Below are 25,577 nucleotides of genomic sequence, written 5' to 3'. Positions count from 1 at the left end.
AATCAGCCGTTTCCATCTACAATAGCCATTTACAACATTAACAATGTCTACACTGCATTTCTGATCAATTTGATGTTATTTTAATGGGCAAAACAATTGCTTTTCTTTTGAAAACAAGCAAATATCAAAGTGACCCCAAACTTTTGAACGGTAGTGTACATTTTACGGACACAGTGTATTTTACATTAGTCATCTTTTGTTTTGTTTTTAATCCCATCCTTCAGCTACACTCAACCCTTTCCCATCTCACTTGGTCTCAATCTTGAATTTAATATTTTCTCCGTCTCATTCTCTGTCAGGGCACTGGTCTGCTGGTGTCTGATGATGACACGGCCTTTAAGGGAGAGTTCTCAGACGACTGGACCCCTAATGGCAAGGTAAGGTATAGATAGAGATGGATGGATGAAGAGAGAGGTGAATATATATATCTATGAGGTAAGAGGAATGAACTTAAAGCCTTCACAAGATATCAAGCCTTAACGAAAACCGACAGTGACGTGCTGTGTATGAAATACATCTCACTCTTAATACACATAAACACCGTTGTCTTACGTCAGATAGCGCAACATTGTCCGGACTGAATGGTTCTCATGGCAACGTAATCTCACGTGGACAGATCGACGTTAACCATGACCGGTACCGTGGAATGAGATGCGTGGGCTAACCATGACCGGTACCGTGGAATGAGATGCGTGGGCTAACCATGACCGGTACCGTGGAATGAGATGCGTGGGCCAACGAGCAGCAGTAGTTCTAGTGTTTGGGTTTTTCCGTTACTGGTTATTTGGAAAAATTAAGATTTCGTAGGTGTTAACATGTTTCGAATTTCGGAAGGGGAGGGGGACATTCGGCCCGTTAACTTGCAAAGAGAGAGGGTGGACTCATTCTGGTTCCGCTGTAACATTTCTTAATCTCTTTACATGGACCCAAAACTTATTTGAGCAGCTGACCAATTACGTGAGACTTTAGTCGTTAGAAATGACGCCCTCTTGTCAGAAGATAATGCATGAACACTCATCTTGTGTTGCACTCTCTCCCAGGGTACCCTGTCGATGTCCAATGGAGACTTCATAGAGGGTCTGTTTAGTGGAGAGTGGACCTCAGGGTTGAAGATCACGGGAACCTACATTAAGCCTAATCTCTATGAACCTGACAAGAAGGAGTCAACCTGCGTGCTGTAAGGATCTTCTTCTTTATACAGTAGAAATCTAATATAATTTGATGTAAAGTGTCAGCTTTCATCTCTCCCAGCGTGTGTCTCTCTGCCGGTCTGTGTTTCCTTACACTGAGGCTGTCTGTGTTTCCCTACAGCGAGGCTGTCTGTGTTTCCCTACACTGAGGCTGTCTGTGTTTCCCTACACTGAGGCTGTCTGTGTTTCCCTACACTGAGGCTGTCTGTGTTTCCCTACACTGAGGCTGTCTGTGTTTCCCTACAGTGAGGCTGTCTGTGTTTCCCTACACTGAGGCTGTCTGTGTTTCCCTACAGCGAGGCTGTCTGTGTTTCCCTACAGTGAGGCTGTCTGTGTTTCCCTACACTGAGGCTGTCTGTGTTTCCCTACAGCGAGGCTGTCTGTGTTTCCCCTACAGCGAGGCTGTCTGTGTTTCCCCTACAGTGAGGCTGTCTGTGTTTCCCTACAGTGAGGCTGTCTGTGTTTCCCTACAGTGAGGCTGTCTGTGTTTCCCTACAGTGAGGCTGTCTGTGTTTCCCTACAGCGAGGCTGTCTGTGTTTCCCTACAGCGAGGCTGTCTGTGTTTCCCTACAGTGAGGCTGTCTGTGTTTCCCTACAGCGAGGCTGTCTGTGTTTCCCTACAGTGAGGCTGTCTGTGTTTCCCTACACTGAGGCTGTCTGTGTTTCCCTACACTGAGGCTGTCTGTGTTTCCCTACACTGAGGCTGTCTGTGTTTCCCTACAGTGAGGCTGTCTGTGTTTCCCTACAGTGAGGCTGTCTGTGTTTCCCTACAGTGAGGCTGTCTGTGTTTCCCTACAGCGAGGCTGTCTGTGTTTCCCTACACTGAGGCTGTCTGTGTTTCCCTACAGTGAGGCTGTCTGTGTTTCCCTACAGTGAGGCTGTCTGTGTTTCCCTACAGTGAGGCTGTCTGTGTTTCCCTACACTGAGGCTGTCTGTGTTTCCCTACACTGAGGCTGTCTGTGTTTCCCTACAGCGAGGTGGGCCATCTAGCCGTACCACCAGAGCAGAAGTGGAGGGCAGTGTTCTCCGAGTGTTGGAGCAGGCTGGGCTGTGAGGCCCCGGGACGGCCTGAGGAGAGCAGGAGGGCCTGGGAACATATCGCTGTTACACTCACCACAGGACGCAGAGACAGGTACAAACACACACCTGGAGTCTAGGGATGTGACATATTGACAATTTTGCTTAGAGTTTAAATTGCAATTGTTTATATACTGAACAAAAATGTAAACGCAACATACAACAATTTAAAAGATTTTACTGATTTACAGTTCATGTAAGGAAATCAGTCAATTGAAATTAATTAATTAGGCACTAAATCTATGGATTTCACATGACTGGGCATAGGCCCACCCACTTGGAAGCCACGCCCAGCCAATCACAATTAGTTTTTCCCCACAAAAGGGCTTTATTACAGACAGAAATACTCCTCAGTTTCATCAGCTGGCCAGGTTGCTGGTGTCAGACGATCCCGCAGGTGAAGAAGCCGGATGTGGAGGTCCTGGGCTGGCGTGGTTACACGTGGTCTGCAGTTGTGAGGCCGGTTGGACGTACTGCCAAATGTTCTAAAACGACATTGGTAGAGAAATGAACATTACATTATCTGGCAACAGCTCCGGTGGACATTCCTGCAGTCGGCATGCCAATTGCACGCTCCCTCAATCCTTGAGACATCTGTGGCCTTGTGTTGTGTGACACACTTTACATGTTGCGGTTTATATTTGTGTTCAGTGTACTTTCATTAAAAAAAAAATACTGGTACCATCAGACGGGTCTTGTAAGGCCTGTGGGCATCCTAAAGCAAAACAACGGACATGTACGTGAGAGTCTCACCTTTCCACAAAGGGGTCATGTTAGTGTGTAGCCCAAACCGTTCGGTCGCTACAGACAGAAGTTGGCAGATCGGCGGTACCGACTTCAGACCAGTCCCAAGATGCTTGTGGGGGTCGGAGAGCAAAACGGAGAACAGCTTCGTGAGAGTCTCTTCTTTCCATAGAGGGGTCCTGATAGTTTGTAGGCTACAGGCGATTTTATGAGAAGACCGATTTTCGGGACGTCTCATGGTCTGACAAACACTGCTCTAGCTCTGTCACCTTTCACCACAGATGCGGAAGTGCGACATCGGCGGATGAGGTGGATTGAGACGCAGCCCATGCAAAAAGACACATGTTAACACACACCTGGACACACACCTTGACACACACACCTTGACACACACCTTGACACACACCTGGACACACACCTTGACACACACCTGGACACACCTTGACACACATCTGGACACCCACCTTGACACACCTGGACACACATCTTGACACACCTGGACAAACACCTGGACACACATCTTGACACAAACCTGGACACACACCTTGACACACCTGGACACACCTTGACACACACCTGGACACCCACCTTGACACACCTGGACACACCTGGACACACATCTTGACACAAACCTGGACACACACCTGGACACCCACCTTGACACACCTGGACACACCTGGACACACATCTTGACACAAACCTGGACACACACCTGGACACCCATCTTGACACAAACCTGGATACACACCTGGACACCCACCTGGACACACCTGGACACACCTGGACACACACTTTGACACACACCTAGATACAAACACCTTGACACACACCTGGACACACACGTTAACACACACCTCCTGAGGCCACATTTATTGTACCTGGGGATTTTAACAAAGCAAAAATTGAGGAAAACGCTACCGAAGTTCTATCAACACATTGACTTTATTACTCGCGGTGGTAAACCACACGACCAATGCTTCTCCCCCTTTCGAAATGCCTACAAGACCCTCCCCCGTCCTCCCTTCGGCAAATCAGATCACGACTCCATTTTGCTCCTCCCTTCCTATAGGCAGAAACTCAAACAGGAAGTACCGGTGTTATGGTCTATTCAACACTGGTCTGACCAATCGGAATCCATGCTTCAAGATTGTTTTGATCACGCAGACTGGGATATGTTCCTGGTTGCCTCTGAGAATAACATTGACGTATACACGGACACGGTGACTGAGTTCATCAGGAAGTGTATAGGGGATGTTGTTCCCACTGTGACTATTAAAACCTACCCACACCAGAAACCGTGGATGGATGGCAGCATTCGCGCAAAACTCAAAGCACGAACCACCGCATTTAACCATGGCAAGATGACTGGGAATATGGTGGAATACAAACAGTGTAGTTATTCCCTCCGTAAGGCAATCAAACAGGCACAACGTCAGTACAGAGACAAGGTGGAGTCGCAATTCAACGGCTCAGACACGAGACGTATGTGGCAGGGACTCCAGACAATCACGGACTACAAAAGGAAAACCAGCCACGTCGCCGACACCGATGTCTTGCTCCCGGACAAGCTTTTTCACCCGCTTTGAGGATAACACAGTGCCACCGACGAGGACTGTGGGCTCTTCTTCTCTGTGGCTGACGTGACTATGGCTGCCGGCCCAGACGGCATCCCTAGCCGCGTCCTCAGAGCATGTGCAGACCAGCTGGTTGGAGTGTTTACGGACATATTCAATCTCTCCCTATCCCAGTCTGCTGTCCCCACATGCTTCAAGATGGCCACCATTGTTCCTGTACCCAAGAAAGCAAAGGTAACTGAACTAAATGACTATCGCCCCGTAGCACTCACTTCTGTTATCATGAAGTGCTTTGAGAGACTAGTCAAGGATCATATCACCTCTACCTTACCTGTCACCCTAGACCCACTTAAATTTGCTTACCGCCCCAACAGATCCACAGACGATGCAATCGGCATAGCACTGCACACTGCCCTATCCCATCTGGACAAGAGGAATACCTACGTAAGAATGCTGTTCATTGACTATAGCTCAGCATTCAACACCATAGTACCCTCCAAGATCATCACTAAGCTCGAGGCCCTGGGTCTGAACCCCGCCCTGTGCAACTGGGTCCTGGACTTCCTGACGGGCCGCCCCCAGGTGGTGAAGGTAGGAAACAACATCTCCACTATGCTGATCCTCAACGCTGGGGCCCCACAAGGGTGCGTGCTCAGCCCCCTCCTGTACTCCCTGTTCACCCATGACTGCATGGCCAAGCACACCTCCAACTCAATCATCAAGATTGCAGACGACACAACAATGGTAGCCCTGATTACCAACAATGATGAGACCGCCAACAGGGAGGAGGTGAGGACCCTGGCGGAGTGGTGCCAGGAAAATAACCTCTCCCTCAACGTCAACAAAACAAAGTAGCTGATCATGGTCTTCAGGAAACAGCAGAGGGAGCACGTCCCTATCCACATTGACGGAACCGCAGTGGAGAAGGTGGAAAGCTTCAAGTTCCTCGGCGTACACATCACCAGGACACCTACAGCACCCGATGTCACAGGAAGGCCAAAAAGATCATCAAGGACATCAACCACCCGAGCCATAGCCTATTCACCCCGCTATCATCCAGAAGGCGAGGTCAGTACAGGTGCATCAAAGCTGGGACCGAGAGACTGAAAAACAGCTTCTATCTCAAGGCCATCAGACTGTTAAATAGCCATCACTAGCACATTAGAGGCTGCTGCTGCCTATTGAAATCACTGGCCACTTTAAGAAATGGAACACTAGTCACTTTACTAATGTTTACATATCTTGCACTACTCATCTCATATGTATATACTGCGTTCTATACTATTCTACTGTATCTTAGTCCATGCCACTCAGACGTTGCTCGTCCTAATATTTATAATTCCATTATTTTATTTGTAGATGTGTGTGTATTGTTGTGAATTGTTAGATACTACTGCACTGTTGGAGCTAGGAACACAAGCATTTCGCTACACCCCCCGCAATAACATCTGCTAAATATGTGTATGTGACCAATAAAATGTGATGTGATTTGATTTGATAACACACACCTGGACACAGACCTGGACGCACACTCATGGTGCGTGGTTTCTATAGTGATGGATGTATATTGTCTGTCTCCAGTCCAGAGCTGCTGAGCAGGTCTCAGAGTAGAGTCCTGGAGAAGCTGGAGGTGATTCCACAACACACAGGTCCAGTTACTGCTGCGAGGTATGACGTCATCCGACGATACCTCACCAAGGTGAATAACACACTGTACTGTACTGTAGGTCCACAGCTGTCGAGGGCAGCAGACTGATACGGTCAACAGCTTTATGGCCGGTGTACCTAATTGTGTTTCGACATGACATGCTAACAGATTGTGACCGTTGCTGTGTAGGACTGTGGGCTTAATAATAATAATAATAATAATAATAATAATATGCCATTTAGCAGACGCTTTTATCCAAAGCGACTTACAGTCATGCGTGCATGATTTTTTTTTTGTGTGTATGGGTGGTCCCGGGGATCGAACCCACTACCTTGGCGTTACAAGCGCCGTGCTCTACCAGCTGAGCTACAGAGGACCACCAGCTTGCTAGATGATTCTTCTTCTTCCTCTCTTCTCCATCATCATCATCATCCTCCCTGTCCTTCTCCAGGCCTGTGAGACCCCCCTCCACCCTCTGGGATGGTTACTGGAGACCCTGGTGACGGTGTACAGGATGACCTATATAGGGGTAGGGTCTAACAGAAGGTTGCTACAACAGGCTGTGGAAGAGATCAAGTCCTACCTCAGACGCATCTTCCAGCTGGTCAGGTAGGCGCACTAGAGGTTGTATCACTGTCTAAACTGATGCCCCCAGTATAGAGATATATTAACATAGGCTCCACATGCATCACACAGTAGTACAGTACCGGGGGAAGCAACATTGTCACTATGAGGATTTTCACTCTACCGAACCAAACCAAGCCGAACCAAACCAAGCTGTACTGAGCTGGCCCGGTTGGTTACTCATCCACCATAGCACCAGTACCGTGCTGGAAAAAGGACAATGTGAAATAGAAAATATCCGAGGCGGCGCAGTTTTGTTTGGGCCGGTGCGGGAGAAAGAGGAATATCTGTATACACTGTTGTCTAAGGACAGCACCTGAGTGACATGGTCTCACCACATCCTCTGTGTGTTATACAGGCTTCTGTTCCCTGACCTCCCTGATGAGGGGGTTGTTATCCACACTGACCCCAAAGGATCCTCAGAGACAAACCAGCAAGGGTGAGTCTACACTGTCTAGGGCGCCCTCTACAGATCCAGTCATTGTACTGCATTCATATAGGATAGATGTTACATTACATTATATAGAGCATGGCTTCGTTAGTGTTTACTGTCACACGCACGCACGCACGCACGCACGCACACACACACACAGACACACACACACACACACACACACACACACAGACACACACACACACACACACACACAGCTGAATAATATTTTTGGACCAGCAAAGACCCAACAAACAACATTTTTGGCATGACTACCTATAAAAGGGTGTCTGTCTTGGGCAGATCAGTCATTTAGTCAGCTTCCTGTATTCAGACTTCTTCGTTCTGTAATTAATATCATATAATTAGTCTTCTTCCTCTTTGTGTGTATCCCTCCCTGCCCTACCTCTCCACCCTCTGTGTGTGTGTGTGTGTACGCGCGTTTGTGTGTGTGTGTGCGTGTGTTTGTGTGTTTGTGTGTGCGCGTGTGTGTGCGTGTGTGTGTGTGCGTGTGTGTGCGTGTGTTTGTGTTTGTGTGTTTGTGTGTGCGCGTGTGTGTGCGTGTGTGTGTGTGCGTGTGTTTGTGTTTGTGTGTGCGTGTGTTTGTGTGTGCGCGTGTGTGTGTGCGTGTGTGTGCGTGTGTGTGTGTGTGCGCGTGTTTGTGTGTGTGTGTGCGTGTGTTTGTGTGTGCGCGTGTGTGTGTGTGCGTGTGTGCGCATGTTTGTGTTTGTGTGTGCGTGTGTTTGTGTGTGTGTGTTTGTGTGCGCGTGTTTGTGTGTGTGTGTGTGGGGGTGTTTGTGTTTGTGTGTGCGCGTGTGTGTGTGCGTGTGTGTGTTTGTGTGTGTGTGTGTGCGCGTGTTTGTGTGTGCGTGTTTGTGCGCGTGTATGCGTGTATGCGTGTGTGTCTGTGTCTGTGTGTGTGTGTGTATGTGTGTGTGTGTGTGTGTGCGTCTCGCTCCCTACCTCTCCTCCATGGTAGCTGGTTGGTGAGTAGCTCCACTCTGCTGCTGCCCGTCCTGCTGCCGCGGCTGTACCCTCCTCTGTTCACCCTGTATGCCCTGGACAAGGAGAGAGAGGAGGAGGTGTACTGGGACTGTGTCCTGAGGCTCAACAAACAGGCTGACCTGGGCCTGCTGGCCTTCCTGGGGGTCCAACAGTAAGTTATGGCTAAATACTGAGGCACAAGCACCCTCAAATACACACGTGCACACTAGGCGTATATACCATATACCGGGGTATTTGGAAATAGCTTACGGGATGTTTTTTTTCAATACCGTTGAAACTATTTATTTTTAAGTTTTTTCAATGAATTTGAATATTTGTAGCTACTTTTTAAGTTAATACCTCCAGTCAACTTGTGCAATCCGTTAGGAGATGAAGCAGATCGCGTTCTTCATTTCACCTGTCACATAATTTCACATTATGAAGTTTACCGTAGTTCCCCAGAACAGTTTACATTTATAGTGCATTCGGAAAGTATTCAGACCCCTTGACTTTTTCCAAATTTTGTTACATTACAGCCTTATTCTAAAATTGATTAAATTGTTATTTTTCCCTAATCAATCTACACACAATACCCCATAATGACAAAGCAAAAACAGGTTTTTAGACATTTTTGCACATTTATTAACAATAAAAAACAGAAATATTACATTTACATAAGTATTCAGACCCTTTACTCAGTATTTTGTTGAAGCACCTTTGGCAGTGATTACAGCCTTGAGTCTCCTTGGGTATGACGCTAAAAGCTTGGCACATCTGTATTTGGGGAGTTTCTCCCATTCTTCTCTGCAGATCCTCTCAAGCTCTGTCAGGTTGGATGGGGAGCGTTGCTGCGCAGCTATTTTCAGGTCTCTCCAGAGATGTTCAATCGGGTTCAAGTCCTGGCTCTGGCTGGGCCACTCAAGGACATTCAGAGACTTTTCCCGAAGCCACTCCTGCATTGTCTTGGCTGTGTGCTTACGGTCGTTGTCCTGTTGGAAAGTGAACCTTCGCCCCAGTCTGAGCTCCTGAGCGCTCTGGAGCAGGTGTTCATCTTTCCCTCGATTCTGACTAGTCTCCCAGTCCCTGCGGCTGAAAAACCTCCCCACAGCATAATGCTGCCACCACCATGCTTCACCGTAGGGATGGTGCCAGGTTTCCTCCAGACGTGACACTTGGCATTCAGGCCAAAGAGTTAAATCTTGGTTTCATCAGACCAGAGAATCTTGTTTCTCATGGTCTGAGAGTCCTTTAGTTGCCTTTTGGCAAACTCCAAGCGGGCTGTCATGTGCCTTTTACTGAGGAGTGGCTTCCGTCTGGCCACTCTACCATAAAGGCCTGATTGGTGGAGTGCTGCAGAGATGGTTGTCCTTCTAGAAGTTTCTCCCATCTCCACAGAGGAACTCTGGAGCTCTGTCAGAGTGACCATCGGGTTCTTTGTCACCTCTCTGACCAAGGCCCTTCTCCCCCGATTGCTCAGTTTGGCCAGGCGGCCAGCTCTAGGAAGAGTCTTGGTGGTTCCAAACTTCTTCCATTTAAGAATGATGGAGGCCACTGTGTTCTTGGGGACCTTCAATGCTGCAGAAATGTTTTGGTACTCTTTGTGCCTCGACACAATCCTGTCTCGGAGCTCTACGGAAAATTCCTTTGACCTCATGGCTTGGTTTTTGCTCTGACAAGCACTGTCAACTGTGGGGCCTTATATAGACAGATGTGTGCCTTTCCAAATCATGTCCAATCAATTGAATTTGCCACAGGTGGACTCCAATCAAGTTGTAGAAACATCTCAAGGATGATCAATGGAAACAGGATGCACCGGAGCTCAATTTTGAGTCTCATAGCAAAGGGTCTGAATAGTTATGTAAATAAGGTATTTCTGTTATTTATTTTTAAATTAGCAAAAAAATCAAAAATCCTGTTTTCGCTTTGTCATTATGGGGTATTGTGTGTAGATTGATGAGGATTTTATTTTATTTAATCCATTTTAGAATAAGGCTGTAACGTAACAAAATATGGAAAAGTAAAGGGGTCTGAATACTTTCGGAATATCCAGAGCGACTTACAATTGGTGCATTCATCTTAAGATAGCTAGGTGAGACAGCAACACATCACAATCGTATGAAGAACCTATTTAACTGAACAAAGTATTTATCAGCAAAGTCAGTGCTAGTAAAAAAAATAAAAAATAAAAAACTCAATCAAGTGCTGACCGCATTACCTCCCGAGAGAATTATCTTTGGTAATGGTCACAGCCGTGTATATTCCCCCTCAAGCCACGACGCCTCTCAAGGCTGCATTTATTGTAGCTGGGGACTTTAACCTCTACGGCATCGGTATATGGAACGGTTGAGCTAACGTGCGCTTATGTGATTAGCATGACTGTTGTAAGTAACAGCAAACTTTCCAGGACATAGACATGTCTTACATGAGCAGAAAGCTTACATTCTTGTTAATCTAACTACACTGTCCAATTTACAATTTACAGTAGCTATTACAGTGAAAAGATACCATGCTATTGTTTGAGGAGAGTGCACAACAACAAAAAATGTATCACGGCAACTGGTTTGATACATTCACCTCTGAAGGTAAATAATGTACTTACAGTGGGGGGAAAAAGTATTTAGTCAGCCACCAATTGTGCAAGTTCTCCCACTTAAAATGATGAGAATTTTTTTCCAGAAAATCACATTGTAGGATTTTTTTATGAATTTATTTGCAAATTATGGTGGACAATAAGTATTTGGTCTGACAAAAGTTTCTCAATACTTTGTTATATACCCTTTGTTGGCAATGACACAGGTCAAACCTTTTCTGTAAGTCTTCACAAGGTTTTCACACACTGTTGCTGGTATTTTGGCCCATTCCTCCATGCAGATCTCCTCTAGAGCAGTGATGTTTTGGGGCTGTCGCTGGGCAACACGGACTTTCAACTCCCTCCAAAGATTTTCTATGGGGTTGAGATCTGGAGACTGGCTAGGCCACTCCAGGACCTTGAAATGCTTCTTACGAAGCCACTCCTTCGTTGCCCGGGCGGTGTTTTTGGGATCATTGTCATGCTGAAAGACCCAGCCACGTTTCATCTTCAATGCCCTTGCTGATGGAAGGAGGTTTTCACTCAAAATCTCACGATACATGGCCCCATTCATTCTTTCCTTTACACGGATCAGTCGTCCTGGTCCCTTTGCAGAAAAACAGCCCAAAGCATGATGTTTCCACCCCCATGCTTCACAGTAGGTATGGTGTTCTTTGGATGCAACTCAGCATTCTTTGTCCTCCAAACACGACGAAGTTGAGTTTTTACCAAAAAGTTCTATTTTGGTTTCATCTGACCATATGACATTCTCCCAATCCTCTTCTGGATCATCCAAATGCACTCTAGCAAACTTCAGACGGGCCTGGACATGTACTGGCTTAAGCAGGGGGACACGTCTGGCACTGCAGGATTTGAGTCCCTGGCGACGTAGTGTGTTACTGATGGTAGGCTTTGTTACTTTGGTCCCAGCTCCATGCAGGTCATTCACCAGGTCCCCCCATGTGGTTCTGGGATTTTTGCTCAACGTTCATGTGATCATTTTGACCCCACGGGATGTGATCTTGCGTGGAGCCCCAGATCGAGGGAGATTAACAGTGGTCTTGTATGTCTTCCATTTCCTAATAATTGCTCCCACAGTTGATTTCTTCAAACCAAGCTGCTTACCTATTGCAGATTCAGTCTTCGCAGCCTGGTGCAGATCTACAATTTTGTTTCTGGTGTCCTTTGACAGCTCTTTGGTCTTGGCCATAGTGGAGTTTGGAGTGTGACTGTTTGAGGTTGTGGACAGGTGTCTTTTATACTGATAACAAGTTCAAACAGGTGCCATTATTACAGGTAACGAGTGGAGGACAGAGGAGCCTCTTAAAGAAGAAGTTACAGGTCTGTGAGAGCCAGAAATCTTGCTTGTTTGTAGGTGACCAAATACTTATTTTCCACCATAAATTGCAAATAAATTCATTAGAAATCCTACAATGTGATTTTCTGGATTTTTTTTCTCAATTTGTCTGTCATAGTTGACGTGTACCTATGATGAAAATTACAGGCCTCTCTCATCTTTTTAAGTGGGAGAACTTGCACAATTGGTGGCTGACTAAATACTTTTTTTCCCCCACTGTATAAAATATATTTTGATTTGTTTAACACTTTTTCGGATACTACATGATTCCATATGTGTTATTTCATAGTATTGATGTCTTCACTATTATTCGACAATGTAGAAAATAGTAAAAATAAAGATAAACCCTGGAATGAGTAGGTGTGTCCATACTTTTGACTGGTACAGTATATAAGAATGCTGTTCATCGACTACGTCTTGGCCTTCAACACCATAGTGCCCTCCAAGCTCATCATTAAGCTCGGGGCCCTGGGTGTGAACCCCGCCCTGTCCAACTGGGTCCTGGACTTCCTGACGGGCCGCCCCGAGGTGGTGAAGGTAGACAACAACACCTCCACTATGATGATTCTCAACACTGGGGCCCCACAAGGGTGCGTGCTCAGCCCCCTCCTTTACTCCCTGTTCACCCACGACTGCGTGGCCAAGCACGCCTCCAACTCAATCATCAAGTTTGCAAACAACACAACAGTAGTAGGTCTGATTACCGACAATGACGAGACATCCTAGAGGGAGGAGGTGAGGGCCCTGGCAGAGTGGTGCCAGGAAAAGAACCTCTCCCTCAATGTCAACAAAACAAAGGAGATGATCGTGGACTTCAGGAGACAGCAGAAGGAGCACACCCCTATCCACATCGATGGTGCCACAGTGGAGAAGGTGAAAAGCTTCAAGTTCCTCAGCGTACACATCACTAACAATCAGAAATGGTCCACCCACACAGACAGTGTGTTGAAGAAGGCGCAACAGTGCCTCTTCAACCTCAGGAGGCTGAAGAAATTCGGATTGGCCCCTAAGACCCTCACAAACTTTTACAGATGCACCATTGAGAGCATCCTTTCGGGCTGCATCACCTCCTGGTACGGCAGTTGCACTTCCCGTAACCGCAGGGCTCTCCAGAGGGTGGTGCGTTCTGCCCAACGCATCACCGGGGGCACTGAGCAAATTGATCTCAAAACAAATGCATCTGCTCACGACCACAACTGTAAACACAGTCCAGTTCAAAGTGAACGGCCCATATATGGCAACAGTCTATTTACACATAGGCCTACTGCAGCTCTGATTGGTTATGGGGCACCAGTCTGTGTAGAGTACGTGCTGAGTCGTGCACTATAGTATCCTACTCCGATGCCTTCTGCCTACAACAAAATCTCTTGCATAGTTCGTTTTGTTTCAGTATGTTGCATTGAAAGTAGCTAATATTGCGTTGATTCGATCACAGTTGCCACAGTAAAGGGAAACGTTGATAGTGTTTACTAACAGGGGAAAACTCTAAAAAGTTGAGTGAAGTTCAATCTCCTGCTTCTCTCCCGGGCTGATATTTATTCTGCGCTCTGCAGCGGCAGTCTCGGGCAAGCAGCTTAGAGGGAACATTGTGCCCAGCCCTAACACACACACACACGCACACGCACACGCACACGCACACACACACACACACGCACACACACACACACACACACACACACACACACACACACACACACACACACACACACACACACACACCCTCTTACAGCTGTATCTACTCAGCAGCAGACAGATATTAAACCAACATAGTGTCTTGTTAACTACACCTCTCTGCCCATTTCTCTGTACACTGATCAGTGCAGTAACTGATCCTCTGTACCTCTTTATGGTAAAAACAACCTTCTGTGATTATCTCAACATTCTGTGATTGGTAATGTCAACCTTCTGTGATTATCTCAACTTTCTGTGATTGGTAATGTCAACCTTCTGTGATTATCTCAACATTCTGTGATTGGTAATGTCAACCTTCTGTGATTATCTCAACATTCTGTGATTGGTAATGTCAACCTTCTGTGATTATCTCAACATTCTGTGATTGGTAATGTCAACCTTCTGTGATTATCTCAACATGCTGTGATTGGTAATGTCAACCTTCTGTGATTATCTCAACATTCTGTGATTGGTAATGTCAACCTTCTGTGATTATCTCAACATTCTGTGATTGGTAATGTCAACCTTCTGTGATTATCTCAACATGCTGTGATTGGTAATGTCAACCTTCTGTGATTATTAATGTCAACCTTCTGTGATTATTAATGTCAACCTTCTGTGATTGTCTCTCAGGAAGTTCTGGCCTGTTTCCGTGTCTGTGTTGGGAGAGAAGCAGCAGGTGGGCTCTAGATCTCTACTCTCTCCTTATGTGACAGGTCTCTCCTGCATCTCTCCAGTCTTCTCAACCATCTCTTAGAATCGCTCTTGCATTAAACCCATATGTAACTCTTTCTGTACTTTGTAACCTTTGTCCTCATGCAGTTGAACCTCTTTAGCTCTTCTAGGAAATCTGTGATCCTTGATCCCCCGAGGAAGCTTGAGCCCCCGGGGAAGCTTGATGTCATGAGATTAATAACAAACAAACCATGTTACTGTGTTACAACAGGGGATGTTATGTTAGCTCCCGAGTGGCGCAGTGGTCTAAGGCGCTGCATCGCAGTGCTAGCTGTGCCACTAGAGATCCTGGTTCGAATCCAGGCTCTGTCGTAGCCGGCCACGACCGGGATAGGGGAGGGAATGGCCGGCAGGGATGTAGCTCAGTTGGTAGAGCATGGCGTTTGCAATGGCAGGGTTGTTTCCCAAAGGGGGGCCAGTATGAAAAAGTAAAATAAAACAATTATGTATGCACTCACTAACTGTAAGTCGCTCTGGATAAGAGCGTTTTCTAAATGACGTAAATGTTATTGTACCCTATTTTCCCCCTCTTGATATTTCCTTTTCCACTTGATAAATGCCTGTTACTCAAACCTCCGATGTATTTCTGCGATTAGGTCCTTCCCAGCACCAAAGATGCTTGCTTTGCTTCTGCAGTGGAGACCTTACAACAGATCAGGTAAGGGACGCTCCAGTGTGATGTATTACAGTTGATCCGGTCATATCCCTTAGGTCAGGACGCTCCAGTGTGATGTATTACAGTTGATCTGGTCATATCCCTTAGGTCAGGACGCTCCAGTGTGATGTATTACAGTTGATCTGGTCATATCCCTTAGGTCAGGACGCTCCAGTGTGATATGTTACAGTTGATCTGGTCATATCCCTTAGGTCAGGATGCTCCAGTGTGATGTATTACAGTTGATCCGGTCATATCCCTTAGGTCAGGACGCTCCAGTGTATATGTATTACAGTTGATCCGGTCATATCTCTTAGGTCAGGACGCTCCAGTGTGATGTATTACAGTTGATCTGGTCATATCCCTTAGGTCAGGACACTCCAGTGTGATGTATTACAGTTGATCCGGTCATATCCCTTAGGTCAGGACGCTCCAGTGTGATGTATTACAGTTGATCTGGTCATATCCCTTAGGTCAGGACGCTCCAGTGTGATGTATTACAGTTGATCTGGTCATATCCCTTAGGTCAGGACGCTCCAGTGTATATGTATTACAGTTGATCCGGTCATATCCCTTAGGTCAGGACGCTCCAGTGTGATGTATTACAGTTGATCTGGTCATATCCCTTAGGTCAGGACGCTCCAGTGTGATGTATTACAGTTGATCCGGTCATATCCCTTAGGTCAGGACGCTCCAGTGTGATGTATTACAGTTGATCTGGTCATATCCCTTAGGTCAGGACGCTCCAGTGTGATGTATTACAGTTGATCTGGTCATATCCCTTAGGTCAGGACGCTCCAGTGTGATGTATTACAGTTGATCCGGTCATATCCCTTAGGTCAGGACGCTCCAGTGTGATGTATTACAGTTGATCTGGTCATATCCCTTAGGTCAGGACGCTCCAGTGTGATGTATTACAGTTGATCCGGTCATATCCCTTAGGTCAGGACGCTCCAGTGTGATGTATTACAGTTGATCCGGTCATATCCCTTAGGTCAGGACGCTCCAGTGTGATGTATTACAGTTGATCCGGTCATATCCCTTAGGTCAGGACGCTCCAGTGTGATGTATTACAGTTGATCCGGTCATATCCCTTAGGTCAGGGACGCTCCAGTGTGATATGTTACAGTTGATCTGGTCATATCCCTTAGGTCAGGACGCTCCAGTGTGATGTATTACAGTTGATCCGGTCATATCCCTTAGGTCAGGACGCTCCAGTGTGATGTATTACAGTTGATCTGGTCATATCCCTTAGGCCAGGACGCTCCAGTGTGATGTGTTACAGTTGATCTGGTCATATCCCTTAGGTCAGGACGCTCCAGTGTGATGTGTTACAGTTGATCCGGTCATATCCCTTAGGTCAGGACGCTCCAGTGTATATGTGTTACAGTTGATCTGGTCATATCCCTTAGGTCAGGACGCTCCAGTGTGATGTATTACAGTTGATCTGGACCCTTATTTCCTTAATAGGGATATATATATACAGTGGAGAAAAAAAGTATTTAGTCAGCCACCAATTGTGCAAGTTCTCCCACTTAAAAAGATGAGAGAGGCCTGTAATTGTCATCATAGGTACACGTCAACTATGACAGACAAAATGAGAAAAAAAAATCCAGAAAATCACATTGTAGGATTTTTAATGAATTTATTTGCAAATTATGGTGGAAAATAAGTATTTGGTCAATAACAAAAAGTTTCTCAATACTTTGTTGTATACCCTTTGTTGGCAATGACACAGGTCAAACGTTTTCTGTAAGTCTTCACAAGGTTTTCACACACTGTTGCTGGTATTTTTGGCCCATTCCTCCATGCAGATCTCCTCTAGAGCAGTGATGTTTTGGGGCTGTCGCTGTGCAACACGGACTTTCAACTCCCTCCAAAGATTTTCTATGGGGTTGAGATCTGGAGACTGGCTAGGCCACTCCAGGACCTTGAAATGCTTCTACGAAGCCACTCCTTCGTTGCCCGGGCAGTGTGTTTGGGATCATTGTCATGCTGAAAGACCCAGCCACGTTTCATCTTCAATGCCCTTGCTGATTGAAGGAGGTTTTCACTCAAAATCTCACGATACATGGCCCCATTCATTCTTTCCTTTACACGGATCAGTCGTCCTGGTCCCTTTCCAGAAAAACAGCCCCAAAGCATGATGTTTCCACCCCCATTCTTCACAGTAGGTATGGTGTTCTTTGGATGCAACTCAGCATTCTTTGTCCTCCAAACACGACGAGTTGAGTTTTTACCAAAATGTTCTATTTTGGTTTCATCTGACCATATGACATTCTCCCAATCCTCTTCTGGATCATCCAAATGCACTCTAGCAAACTTCAGACGGGCCTGGACATGTACTGGCTTAAGCAGGGGGACACGTCTGGCACTGCAGGATTTGAGTCCCTGGCGGCGTAGTGTGTTACTGATGGTAGGCTTTGTTACTTTGGTCCCAGCTCTCTGCAGGTCATTCACTAGGTCCCCGTGTGGTTCTGGGATTTTTGCTCACCGTTCTTGTGATCATTTTGACCCCACGGGGTGAGATCTTGCGTGGAGCCCCAGATCGAGGGAGATTATCAGCGGTCTTGTATGTCTTCCATTTCCTAATAATTGCTCCCACAGTTGATTTCTTCAAACCAAGCTGCTTACCTATTGCAGATTCAGTCTTCCCAGCCTGGTGCAGGTCTACAATTTTGTTTCTGGTGTCCTTTGACAGCTCTTTGGTCTTGGCCATAGTGGAGTTTGGAGTGTGACTATTTGAGGTTCTGGACAGGTGTCTTTTATACTGATAACAACTTCTAACAGGTGCCATTAATACAGGTAACGAGTGGAGGACAGAGGAGCCTCTTAAAGAAGAAGTTACAGGTCTGTGAGAGCCAGAAATCTTGCTTGTTTGTAGGTGACCAAATACTTATTTTCCACCATAATTTGCAAATTAATTCATAAAAAATCCTACAATTTGATTTTCTGGAATTTTTTTCTCTCAATTTGTCTGTCATAGTTGACGTGTACCTATGATGAAAATTACAGGCCTCTCTCTTCTTTTTAAGTGGGAGAACTTGCACAATTGGTGGCTGACTAAATACTTTTTTCCCCCACTGTATATATATACTTTCACAATTTTGAAGGCAGATATAGTATTGTATCTTGTATAAGTCTTCTCTGTCTCCTTGTGTTTGTGTGTTTACCCCTCACAGCACCACCTTCACCCCGTCAGACAAGCTGCAGGTGATCCAGCGTACCTTTGAGGAGCTGACCCAGGAAGTACATGCCCTGCTAGAGGGGAACTTCCTGTTTTCCATGGACGACCTCTTCCCTCTCTTCCTCTACGTCGTGCTTAGAGCACGGTAAGGTGGCATCACTACTGACGACAGGTGGCATCACTACTGACGACAGGTGGCATCACTACTGACGACAGGTGGCATCGCTACTGACGACAGGTGGCATCGCTGCTGACGACAGGTGGCATCACTACTGACGACAGGTGGCATCGCTACTGACGACAGGTGGCATCACTACTGACGACAGGTGGCATCACTACTGACGACAGGTGGCATCACTATTGACGACAGGTGGCATCACTACTGACGACAGGTGACATCACTACTGACGACAGGTGGCATCACTACTGACGACAGGTGGCATTACTACTGACGACAGTTGGCATCACTACTGACGACAGGTGGCATCACTACTGACGACAGGTGGCATCACTACTGACGACAGGTGGCATCACTACTGACGACAGGTGGCATCACTACTGATGACAGGTGGCATCACTACTGACGACAGGTGATATCACTACTGACGACAGGTGGCATCACTACTGACGACAGGTGGCATCACTACTGACGACAGGTGGCATCACTACTGACGACAGGTGGCATCACTACTGACGACAGGTGGCATCACTACTGACGACAGGTGGCATCACTACTGGCGACAGGTGGCATCACTACTGACCGACAGGTGGCATCACTACTGACGACAGGTGGCATCACTACTGACGACAGGTGGCATCACTACTGACGACAGGTGGCATCACTACTGACGACAGGTGGCTTCACTACTGACGACAGGTGACATCACTACTGACGACAGGTGGCATCACTACTGACGACAGGTGGCATCACTACTGACGACAGGTGGCATCACTACTGGACGACAGGTGGCATCACTACTGACGACAGGTGGCATCACTACTGGCGACAGGTGGCATCACTACTGACGACATGCGGCATCACTACTGACGACAGGTGGCATCACTACTGACGACAGGTGGCATCACTACTGACGACTGGTGGCATCACTACTGACGACAGGTGGCATCACTACTGACGACAGGTGGCATCACTACTGACGACAGGTGGCATCACTACTGACGACAGGTGGCATCTCTACTGGCGACAGGTGGCATCACTACTGATGACAGGTGGCATCACTACTGACGACAGGTGGCATCACTACTGACGACAGGGTGCAGAGACAAAATGGTTATGTTTTAAAGCTAGTTACCTGCAATTCTACACATTTCGCCATGGGGCTAGTTGCCATGGGGCTAGTTGCCATGGGGCTAGTTGCCATGGGTTATGTTATGTTCTTATGCTATCTGAGTGACTCAAATATTATAACAAAATCAATTATAACAAACAATACCATGACTGTCTAGTTTTTTTATTTTGGTGGTTGTTAGTTCTCAAAGAAAATGTATAGCTCCATTATCTTTTCTACAGACTTTATAGCTGGTTTTAGTGTGTACTTCATTTAAATATTTTGTGGCGCCACGATAATGCATATAGGGTAAACACTGACTCTATTCCCTATATAGTGCACTACATTTGACCAGAGCCCAATGGGGACATTTCCTTTGTCCCTGTTCTAGGATGAGGAATCTGGCTGCTGAGGTGAGTCTTATAGAAGACCTAATGGACCCCTCTCTGCAGAACGGAGAACTGGGACACATGTTCATCACACTCAAGGTAACACTCTGTACTTTTAGACAGCTGAAGCAAGCAAACACATTTTCTTCAAGAACATTTATTTTTCTAGTTTGGGATGTTTTGATTTATTGATTAGCGTTTCTAAATTTGTTATAAGGATCCCATTGATTGATCTATTTTCTTGGCATGTCCTTGTCCAGGCTTGCTGTTTTCAGATCCAGCAGGAGAAGACCACGTAGGGAAGGAAGTGTACTGCCTTCTACAACGGAGGTCGACCGGGGCGGACCCACTTTCCATCCCGTCGACTCCAGATGACCAGATAGTCAGTCTGGCGATTGATCATCCTGGGCTAAAGACATTTACATTTTTTTACTATTATTTATACAGGGAAGTCCCATTTGAGACCGAAGCCCTGCTTCACAAAAAGTAGCAAAACAATACAAAGTACACAATAAGGAATTAGTGAAACAATTATAACAATCAAAGGCCGGAGCATGAGAAATAAATTAGAAAAATGTATTTAAGAGATGCAGTGAAAAGGGAGTTCTAGACTTCAGGTGCTGCTGCCTCATGACAAAGGGAACTTTCATGCACCCTGACTAGCTTTTATCCTGACTAGCTTTTATCCTGACTAGCTTTTATCCTGACTAGCTTTTATCCTGACTAGATTTTATCCTGACTAGATTTTATCCTGACTAGCTTTTATCCTGACTAGATTTTATCCTGACTAGCTTTTATCCTGACTAGCTTTTATCCTGACTAGCTTTTATCCTGACTAGCTTTTATCCTGACTAGATTTTATCCTGACTAGATTTTATCCTGACTAGCTTTTATCCTGACTAGCTTTTATCCTGACTAGCTTTTATCCTGACTAGCTTTTATCCTGACTAGATTTTATCCTGACTAGATTTTATCCCTGACTAGCTTTTATCCTGACTAGCTTTTATCCTGACTAGCTTTTATCCTGACTAGCTTTTATCCTGGGACTAGCTTTATCCTACTAGCTTTTATCCTGACTAGCCTTTATCCTGACTAGCTTTTATCCTGACTAGATTTTATCCTGACTAGCTTTTATCCTGACTAGATTTTATCCTGACTAGATTTTATCCTGACTAGCTTTTATCCTGACTAGCTTTTATCCTGACTCAGATTTTATCCTGACTAGATTTTATCCTGACTAGCTTTTATCCTGACTAGCTTTTATCCTGACTAGATTTTATCCTGACTAGCTTTTTATCCTGACTAGATTTTATCCTGACTAGATTTTATCCTGACTAGATTTTATCCTGACTAGATTTTATCCTGACTAGCTTTTATCCTGACTAGCTTTTATCCTGACTAGCTTTTATCCTGACTAGATTTTATCCTGACTAGCTTTTATCCTGACTAGCTTTTATCCTGACTAGCTTTTATCCTGACTAGCTTTTATCCTGACTAGATTTTATCCTGACTAGCTTTTATCCTGACTAGATTTTATCCTGACTAGATTTTATCCTGACTAGATTTTATCCTGACTAGATTTTATCCTGACTAGATTTTATCCTGACTAGCTTTTATCCTGACTAGATTTTATCCTGACTAGATTTTATCCTGACTAGCTTTTATCCTGACTAGCTTTTATCCTGACTAGATTTTATCCTGACTAGCTTTTATCCTGACTAGCTTTTATCCTGACTAGCTTTTATCCTGACTAGATTTTATCCTGACTAGCTTTTATCCTGACTAGATTTTATCCTGACTAGATTTTATCCTGACTAGATTTTATCCTGACTAGCTTTTATCCTGACTAGCTTTTATCCTGACTAGATTTTATCCCGACTAGCTTTTATCCCGACTAGCTTTTATCCTGACTAGATTTTATCCTGACTAGATTTTATCCTGACTAGATTTTATCCTGACTAGCTTTTATCCTGACTAGCTTTTATCCTGACTAGCTTTTATCCTGACTAGCTTTTATCCTGACTAGATTTTATCCTGACTAGATTTTATACTGACTAGCTTTTATCCTGACTAGATTTTATCCTGACTAGCTTTTATCCTGACTAGCTTTTATCCTGACTAGCTTTTATCCTGACTAGATTTTATCCTGACTAGCTTTTATCCTGACTAGCTTTTATCCTGACTAGCTTTTATCCTGACTAGCTTTTTTCCTGACTAGATTTTATCCTGACTAGCTTTTATCCTGACTAGATTTTATCCTGACTAGCCTTTATCCTGACTAGCTTTTATCCTGACTAGATTTTTTCCTGACTAGATTTTATCCTGACTAGCTTTTATCCTGACTAGATTTTATCCTGACTAGATTTTATCCTGACTAGCTTTTATCCTGACTAGATTTTATCCTGACTAGCTTTTATCCTGACTAGCTTTTATCCTGACTAGATTTTATCCTGACTAGCTTTTATCCTGACTCAGAAATATCTTCATGGTTCTTGCAACTGACACTATTGGGAAACTCCACATTGAGTTTGAATGTGCAATGATTATGTTAACACTGATAGGATTGTGCCAAATCATTCTAATGAAATGTACAGGTTTTAGAAATACATTTTAAAATCATGAAAGACACTGGAACATGTTTATAGAATATTTGGAACAAAATGTATCAGGAGAAAAATATTGGATATATTGAAATATATCAAGTAGTATATATTTTATTGTGATTTAATTACAGTCTGTATGAAAGAGGGTGAATGAGTGAGTTGTAACATGTTAGCACTTTGAATAAGGATCAACTAGGGGGCGCTTATATTTGTCCTGTTTCACTGCATGTACAGTTGGGTAACCTGTACAAGGTGTGAAATGGAAAAGTTTTTTTGCGTTTCCCACCTCCCCATGAGGCACGCTCGGAGAGGGGTCACGGCCAGGTGTCAGACATTATTGATGGCGACCCTGGAGCAATGAATTAGTTAAGTGACTTGCTCAAGGGCACATCGGCAGATTTTTCACCTAGTCGGCTCAGGGATTCAAACCAGCGACCTTTTTGGTTACTGGCCCAATGTTCTTAACCGCTAGCCTGTCTGCTGCCCTTAGTATGGGTACTGTGTTAAATTATCTTCGTAGTTTAGACACTGTAGACTGCCTTAAATCAAGACTGCTATTATTGTTAAACTGAATAATCACAGTCAATAGTTTACCATTATAATATCACTAAGAAGTATGTTTCTCATGATTGATCCCTATTTAGATTTGATTTGTGTAAAAACTATGCAACTAACAAAGGCTCTTTGCAATGAGGCACACAGATGTGACACAGTCTGGTTAGTAAAGGCCTGGCGTGACAGTCTGGTTAGGAAGGCCTGGCGTGACAGTCTGGTTAGGAAGGCCTGGCGTGACAGTCTGGTTAGGAAGGCCTGGCGTGACAGTCTGGTTAGGAAGGCCTGGCGTGACAGTCTGGTTAGGAAGGCCTGGTGTGACACAGTCTGGTTAGGAAGGCCTGGCGTGACACAGTCTTGTTAGGAAGGCCTGGCGTGACAGTCTGGTTAGGAAGGCCTGGCGTGACAGTCTGGTTAGGAAGGCATGGCGTGACAGTCTGGTTAGGAAGGCCTGGCGTGACAGTCTGGTTAGGAAGGCCTGGCGTGACAGTCTGGTTAGGAAGGCGTGGTGTGACACAGTCTGGTTAGGAAGGCGTGGTGTGACAGTCTGGTTAGGAAGGCCTGGCGTGACAGTCTGGTTAGGAAGGCCTGGTGTGACAGTCTGGTTAGGAAGGCCTGGTGTGACACAGTCTGGTTAGGAAGGCCTGGCGTGACCATCTGGTTAGGAAGGCGTGGTGTGACAGTCTGGTTAGGAAGGCCTGGCGTGACAGTCTGGTTAGGAAGGCCTGGCGTGACAGTCTGGTTAGGAAGGCGTGGTGTGACAGTCTGGTTAGGAAGGCCTGGCGTGACAGTCTGGTTAGGAAGGCCTGGTGTGACAGTCTGGTTAGGAAGGCCTGGCGTGACCATCTGGTTAGGAAGGCGTGGTGTGACACAGTCTGGTTAGGAAGGCCTGGTTTGACAGTCTGGTTAGGAAGGCGTGGTGTGACAGTCTGGTTAGGAAGGCGTGGTGTGACACAGTCTGGTTAGGAAGGCCTGGCGTGACAGTCTGGTTAGGAAGGCGTGGTGTGACAGTCTGATTAGGAAGGCCTGGCGTGACAGTCTGGTTAGGAAGGCCTGGCGTGACAGTCTGGTTAGGAAGGCCTGGCGTGACAGTCTGGTTAGGAAGGCGTGGGGCAACACAGACTTCACTTTAAGCAAATGATGGTGGACTTATGAAAAAAATGCATTACAAAAAATGTAATAATCATATTACTACACTGCTACTAGACTGACAATTTTAAATTCTCATTATGCATTTAATTTGCGAGAGAGAGAGAGAGATCAAAGTCACATGGCATCATTTCATCATGCATTGAAAATATTGCACTGATACTCCTCAGGGGTTTAGGGAAAGTTAATCTAGGTTAATTTAACCTGATAAAGGGATCGTATTCATACAAAGGGACATTCTGTTCTGTTAAATAAAGAGGGACAGTCTATAGTTTTGATGGTAGGTTTATTTGAACAGTGAGAGACAGAATAACAACTAAAAAATCCAGAAAAACGCATGTCAAAAAATGTTATAAATTGATTTGCATTTTAATGAGGGAAATAAGTATTTGACCCCCCTCTCAATCAGAAAGATTTCTGGCTCCCAGGTGTCTTTTATACAGGTAACAAGCTGAGATTAGGAGCACACTCTTAAAGGGAGTGCTCCTAATCTCAGCTTGTTACCTGTATAAAAGACACCTGTCCACAGAAGCAATCAATCAGATTCCAAACTCTCCACCATGGCCAAGACCAAAGAGCTCTCAAGGATGTCAGGGACAAGATTGTAGACCTACACAAGGCTGGAATGGGCTGCAAGACCATCGCCAAGCAGCTTGGTGAGAAGGTGACAACAGTTGGTGCGATTATTCGCAAATGGAAGAAACACAAAAGAACTGTCAATCTCCCTCGGCCTGGGGCTCCATGCAAGATCTCACCTCGTGGAGTTGCAATGATCATGAGAATGGTGAGGAATCAGCCCAGAACTACAGGGAGGATCTTGTCAATGATCTCAAGGCAGCTGGGACCAAAGACACCAAGAAAACAGTTGGTAACACACTACGCCGTGAAGGACTGAAATCCTGCAGCACCCGCAAGGTCCCCCTGCTCAAGAAAGCACATATACAGGCCCGTCTGAAGTTTGCCAATGAACATCTGAATGATTCAGAGGAGAACTGGTTGAAAGTGTTGTGGTCAGATGAGACCAAAATGGAGCTCTTTGCCATCAACTCAACTCGCCGTGTTTGGAGGAGGAGGAATGCTGCCTATGACCCCAAGAACACCATCCCCACTGTCAAACATGGAGGTGGAAACATTATGCTTTGGGGGT

At 45.5% G+C, this 25,577-nt stretch overlaps 1 protein-coding gene across 1 annotated transcript in view; it reads left to right on the top strand.

The window, feature by feature from the left end:
• Positions 1-20,838, top strand: part of LOC121558896 (alsin-like) — a 115,532-nt gene extending 94,694 nt beyond the window's left edge. The window contains exons 23-34 of the mRNA XM_045217789.1: positions 300-377; positions 1,041-1,177; positions 2,164-2,322; positions 6,167-6,284; positions 6,685-6,842; positions 7,216-7,296; positions 8,270-8,446; positions 14,505-14,550; positions 15,203-15,264; positions 18,444-18,593; positions 20,129-20,225; positions 20,387-20,838. Coding sequence (XP_045073724.1) covers positions 300-377; positions 1,041-1,177; positions 2,164-2,322; positions 6,167-6,284; positions 6,685-6,842; positions 7,216-7,296; positions 8,270-8,446; positions 14,505-14,550; positions 15,203-15,264; positions 18,444-18,593; positions 20,129-20,225; positions 20,387-20,425 — 1,302 coding nt within the window. The 3' untranslated portion in view covers positions 20,426-20,838. The remainder of the gene's footprint in view (positions 1-299; positions 378-1,040; positions 1,178-2,163; positions 2,323-6,166; positions 6,285-6,684; positions 6,843-7,215; positions 7,297-8,269; positions 8,447-14,504; positions 14,551-15,202; positions 15,265-18,443; positions 18,594-20,128; positions 20,226-20,386) is intronic.
• Positions 20,839-25,577: the final 4,739 nt, after the last annotated feature.

The sequence above is a fragment of the Coregonus clupeaformis genome, unplaced genomic scaffold, assembly GCF_020615455.1.
Source record: "Coregonus clupeaformis isolate EN_2021a unplaced genomic scaffold, ASM2061545v1 scaf1227, whole genome shotgun sequence".
In the NCBI taxonomy this organism is placed as follows: domain Eukaryota; kingdom Metazoa; phylum Chordata; class Actinopteri; order Salmoniformes; family Salmonidae; genus Coregonus; species Coregonus clupeaformis.
The sequence above is the reverse complement of the archived record's forward strand: the minus strand, read 5'-3'. Positions and strand labels throughout refer to the sequence as shown.